The following is a 5,855-nucleotide window of genomic DNA, read 5'->3' as shown; positions in this document are numbered from 1 at the left end:
GATCTCCTTGCTATGTTTCTGGACTTGGGAACATTTCAGTTGAACATTTCAGTTCTTTTGCTGTCTATGCAGGGTCAGACAGCTCTCAGATTCCATCAAAAATGTCTTAATTTGTGTTCCGAAGATGAACGAAGGTCTTACGGGTTTGAAACGACATGAGGGTGAGTAATTAATGACAGAATTTTCATTTTTGGGTGAACTAACCCTTTAAACTCAAGTATTAGTTTAGTTGGAAAGGTATATATTCTGAAAATCAAGGATAATAAAGATTTGTATTTATATGCTTTTAAAATATTTTCGAAACATTTGTTAGAAAAAAATTGTAACAGTTCGTAGATCGGGAAGGAGGCGGCGGGAACCGGCGAACATTCAAACATAATTTTAATAATAATTAATTAATTAATAATAATAATATTGTATTGTATTGTTGATGTTCATTTTGTCAACAAAATCAAGAAAAACTAAAGAGCTAACAAAACAGTTGCTCAGGTAAATATAAACAGAAAGCACAAAAAAATTATCTAATATGTGTCAAAATAATGAATCTGTCTATTAAGCCTTGCAGGGAAAATATAGCTATTGAATTTAAACAGTTTTGTTCAAACCCTTCGTCTTGCTTTCGTTATCCATTTCTGTAAGCGAACTGAATATAAAGCACCACTGAACTGCAGTTAATAGCAAAAGTTTCAAGCAAATAAAGAGGAAATGGCCAGAAAGAAAATCTCTCTCATGAAGGCATTACTTGTCTGGTTTCCATTCTGTGGGCGGTCTGACTTCTACAAGACAACAAGCAAACTGTGGCTTTTTATAAACTCGTTTTAATAAACTGTATTAGAATTATTAGAATTAGAACCGACAGAAATGGTGCTTACATGCAAATGACGCACTTGTATCACTTTATCTGTGCATATAAGCTGTGATAGAAGAAAGTATAACAGGCATCATCTTTGATTTAACGCTGGTTTCCAAAAACAAATCCAGGTTCATTACATGACCTCTATCAAGAACCTGCTCAACGGGTTTCAAGAGATGTGAAAGGTTTGCTATCAATGACACTGTAATATCCACAATCCAAATAATCTTCAAAAAGATGAGGAAGTTACAAACCTGTTTAACATCTCTCGCTTCTGGGCCGCTCTCAGGTGTTTGGGTGGCCAACATGGCTCCTCTAGCTTCAGTTAGTCCCACTTTACACACTACAAAACACACAGACAAATGACTAAATCGCAGAGTGTAACACAACTGTTACGGTAACTGTTTTGTGTCTGTAACTCACTCAGACTCTGTGTATCTCAAACTTTATAATATTCCCATTATATGTTATAATCTAAACTTAAGTTGCTTTAAAATCTTATCAGAGTAAATCTGAATATTTGACTCTGAATCGGAGTAAATTAATGCGCACTACCACATGGCATGTAACACAAATAAAACCGTCTACATTTTTTACATATTGGTAACATTTTCACCAGAAGCAAATACAGAAATACACAAAACAACTCTAAAAACATAACAGACAGAATGTGTGTGTTAGTCACTCTTTTATTTTATGCCATATATGAAAATTCAGTAACAGTACAATGGAAAGTGTTACAACCCTCCCTGTTTGCTCAGCTATTATGTTTTTTACACAAGTAGATGAAATGCTTTTGTGACTGTTTTATATTATACATCATAATCTTCTGATTTAAATGATACCAGTTCATGTATGACAGTGAATTCACCTGTAGATCATTTCTAGGTTGTTAAACTGATGGTGTTACGACTCACCCCATGCATGTTACGCTCCCTAAACATGATCATATAACAAAAGAGGTTAGATAGTAGCTTATAAAAACACAATGAGGAGAAGAAGAATAGTATGTTTAATATACTGGCAGTCTTTGTTAGGTAGCAAATAATGGAAGTGATACACACATCCCTGCCAGTTTCCCCTAACAGCAGACAGATTCCCAGTCACACGTCAATGAAGTACAAGAGCATGCCGACATGTTCATTTACATCAAAGTACATCCAGAGTCATTGTAGACAGGTGCACTTAATTATATTGATTGTGTACTTGTAAACTTAAAAGTATATATAAAAAAATACAGTTATTTCAGATAATATAGTATTAATGAAACACAAGACGACTCAAGTGTACCTTAAAGAGAGTGCACTTGTTTCTTAACACGCTTAAGTACATTTTTAAAAAGTGGTCTTTGTAATAATGTAAAATGAAAAGTTTTACTTTCAAGAATATTTTAAATCGTTACGTTTTAATAATTGTTTATCATGCTTTAAAAAATAATTAATTTTAATTGTAACTGTAGTGTTATAAAACATTTCATGTTTAAATAGAAATTACATTCAAGTAAATTTTAGTTTACCGTAAAAGTCTGTCAGTACATTTAAACCATATTTCAACGCAAACATAAGTAATTATAAATTTACATATACAGATGTACTAAGTTCAACTCTTAAGTTCGACTAATTGCATTTAATATACATATAAACTATATTTTAATCGCAAATAACATTAACTTATAAGTCCCAAAATATTACATTCAGTTCGTACTTAAGTAAACTCTTTTAAACTAGCCTATATTAAATACATGCTAAAGTGTACTTCTTTTCAAAAAGAACTTTACTAGACTTATCTAGAAGACACAAAACAGCACAAAATTCATAACACCTCACTGAAATAGAGCATAATATCACGATAATTCCTCCCAAAGCATGTGGTCTAAAATGTATTTTATTCCATCTCGTACACATGCTCTTACGAAAATTAAGCATGGTTTTACTACAAATCAAGCCAAAAAACCATGGTTACTAAAGTTAAACCATAGTAACCACACATTAACCATGGTTTTGCTACACTAACCATAGTTTAACCATGGTATTTGTAGTAAAACCGTGGTTATACAAACTCGATATGCCAAAAAACCATAGTAACTACACTTTTACTACAGTAAAACCATGGTTAATTTTCGTAAGAGTTGAGAAACATCCAAACGCCCTTAAATGAGACACGAACACATACAGACTTTCTTATTGCTCGTGAATCCGGTTAAATGATCATAAAACAGCAGACAATTCGCCTTTTCATTATTACTGCTAATAGAATCAGCACAATAAGCTCGTAAACTCACCATGTTTGTTCTGCGTTTATTTGTCGCGGCGGCTGATGCGTTTCCTTCTCACCGAATCAACATGAGCACGGGTCGCGTGATATCTGTCACTCTCCTTCGCTGATCCAGGAAAACAGAAGCGGGCAGGCGATATAGATGTGATCAGATCAGCTGACGCGAAAGGCAGCATGGGAAACGAACGCAAGGTTCGCCGTGTTCTTGTTGACGAGCAGCGCTATTGCGCAACTCTTGCGCAGCATTGAGTGTGCTGAGGACTCCAGCGAGAGACAGGGAACAACACTGGAACTAAAACAAACACACGGCGAAAGTCCATTGTTGTTTTCTTAATGTTGGGGTTATGTCTGATGGAAATGAATAAAACTCCACACTGTTGCAACAAACAAACAGCATAGCTTAATCAAATAGAAAAGTAAAGTGAATAAAAAAAAAAAAAATTGAAATTGAAATACAAATAAGCATAAAAGTGGCATAATAATAATAATAATAATCATCAAGCATAAAATGTGTTTTTTTACTTTGTGATGTTTATATTTCACACAGCATTCCCAAAACAGCTGTTTCAAAACAGCTAAATAAATTAAAATAACTAATAATCTATCTATCTATCTATCCATCCATCCATCCATCCATCCATCTATCCATCCATCCATCCATCCATCCATCTATCCATCCATCCATCCATCCATCTATCCATCATCTATCTATCTATCTATCTATCTATCTATCTATCTATCTATCTATCACTTATTTATAATTTAACCAGATGTGATATTTTATATCTTTTACTTTATTATTAGTAGTAGTTAGATTATCTGTCGTGTGTTTTCGACTCAAGGCATAGGCTACGTCATATCATTATGCATTCCCGAGAAGGAAAATAGGCTAGAATTTTGATTACATTTGTCAAATTTAGTCAGTCGAAATCGTTTTGAGATTTAATCTTATATTATTTCTCTGGAAATTAGTATGACAATGTAGCCAATATGTTGAATATTCATTTTTATTATGTTTGTTTTTTGTTTGTTTTAGGATTATTGATGGTTTTAGATTTGTTTTTTTTATTCTGAGGTAAAAAGATCAAATCAGACTGGTCTAAATGGCACAGTGGCATGTTTTTAGTGTTATTATTTTTAATTGAATAGCCTACTTATTGTAATTAATGGGCTTATTATTTAATATTTCCATGAAGTAGGCTACATTTCAGATTGCTTTCATTAGACCTATAGACTGAATCATTACATTTTAATTCATAGTGTTTCTATTATGACAATTAAAATATAGGCAATTAAATATTATAGGCTAAGTCACATAATTATTTTACATTTCAGATTAATCTCTTTTGGCATTCTGTTTTGTCTGTCATTGGTCATTCATTTTTTTTCGAGCAAATTGTCAAAATAACATTTGAAATAGTATTTTACATTAATGACCTATAATGACCCATAGCCTAGTCTACATAATTAAGATCAAAAGCCATTCTATAAAAGCTTGTCCGGGGTGGGAGACATTTAGGCTATACCTCTCTTTAAAATATTTGACATTTGTGCTATAACAGCTACATTAGCAAATGTTTATTTCTTATATAGTGGCTGATGTAAACATAGCCTAGGCTACGCTACGATTTAAAAGTAAAGGAGCATCTTCCTCCATCGTTTCCAAATTTTTTTAAATAATTGATTTAGCCCACGGTAATACTCATTTCAGTGACATTTTTGTAATAATCTTAATATAATAGGCTTAATGATCATTCAGTGGATAATATGAAATATGAAATGTGTCGTCACTCGCTTTCGATTTCACTTTCTCAGGTATTCCGCGCGGAGTTTCTTTCCCACGTTCCTCTGTAAGAGTCGAGGTTCACACTCTCACGCGACCTGCCCTTTCTTCTTCTTGAAACCATTAGCCTGAAGCTAAATAAACGAATAAACAAACAAAACAAATATATATAATAGCCTACCCTACAAATGACTAAAATGAATGAATGAACAAAATACAGTAGTAGCCTAAACATTTGTAATTCAAAGATTTTAATTGCAAGATTAGGCTACATGATTGCGCTGAAATAAAAATAAAAAATTTCTGCACAAAAAATACTGCCATGTTTTATTTATTTGTATAGGCCCATATGTTACATTAGCTAAGGCAACGTTAATAATTGAATGAATGAACGTTTTTCATTTTATTTTTCACTATTAGCAATAGTCCGTGTTTACTGTTTATTCTAGTGTAATGTATTTGTGTTTATTATTTTTGTAGGCTACATATAGATGACTGTATAAGAATTCCAGTCTAGTGAGACACTCCGCATTCTCACACTGACACAAAAGCTGTTGCGTAACGGTGGTTTACCTGTCGCTCAGGTGTGCGCCGTTTACATCTGGAAAGTGAAAAGTCGTGTGTAATTCCCGAAACGCGCGCATATAAACGGCGGAGAGAATGGAGGAGAGACGAGATCTTCCAACAGCAGCAGCTCATCAGTGGATCATCAACCTGTGGCATCAGTCTTCTGGAGAACACGACACGATGGACCTTCGTTTGGTGCAGCTCTGCCTTCTTCTGTCAGCCTGCAGTTTCAGCTCTGTGCTCAGCTGCAGGTGGATAAAACACAAGTTCCAGCACCACCATGGAGTCTCTTTGGATCTGATCAGAAAGATGGTGAGTTTGACTTTTTTATTTCTTTATTTGTTTTATATATCTCTCAATTAATAATAAAAAATTGTA

General features: G+C 33.6%; 2 protein-coding genes across 2 annotated transcripts in view; one reads left to right on the top strand and one right to left on the bottom strand.

The window, feature by feature from the left end:
* Positions 1-3,335, bottom strand: part of LOC107732179 (pleckstrin homology domain-containing family M member 1-like) — a 22,205-nt gene extending 18,870 nt beyond the window's left edge. Inside the window, exons 1-2 of the mRNA XM_016543454.1 lie at positions 3,135-3,335; positions 1,108-1,196 (exon numbers count right to left, since the gene is read on the bottom strand). Coding sequence (XP_016398940.1) covers positions 1,108-1,161 — 54 coding nt within the window. The 5' untranslated portion in view covers positions 1,162-1,196; positions 3,135-3,335. The remainder of the gene's footprint in view (positions 1-1,107; positions 1,197-3,134) is intronic.
* A 2,235-nt stretch (positions 3,336-5,570) lies between these two features.
* Positions 5,571-5,855, top strand: part of LOC107732171 (interferon a3-like) — a 1,736-nt gene continuing 1,451 nt past the window's right edge. The window contains exon 1 of the mRNA XM_016543441.1: positions 5,571-5,789. Within this exon, the coding sequence (XP_016398927.1) occupies positions 5,571-5,789 (219 nt within the window). The remainder of the gene's footprint in view (positions 5,790-5,855) is intronic.

This window comes from Sinocyclocheilus rhinocerous, unplaced genomic scaffold (assembly GCF_001515625.1).
Source record: "Sinocyclocheilus rhinocerous isolate Xijiao unplaced genomic scaffold, SAMN03320098_v1.1 scaffold1541, whole genome shotgun sequence".
Taxonomy (NCBI): Eukaryota; Metazoa; Chordata; class Actinopteri; order Cypriniformes; family Cyprinidae; genus Sinocyclocheilus; species Sinocyclocheilus rhinocerous.
The sequence above is the reverse complement of the archived record's forward strand: the minus strand, read 5'-3'. Positions and strand labels throughout refer to the sequence as shown.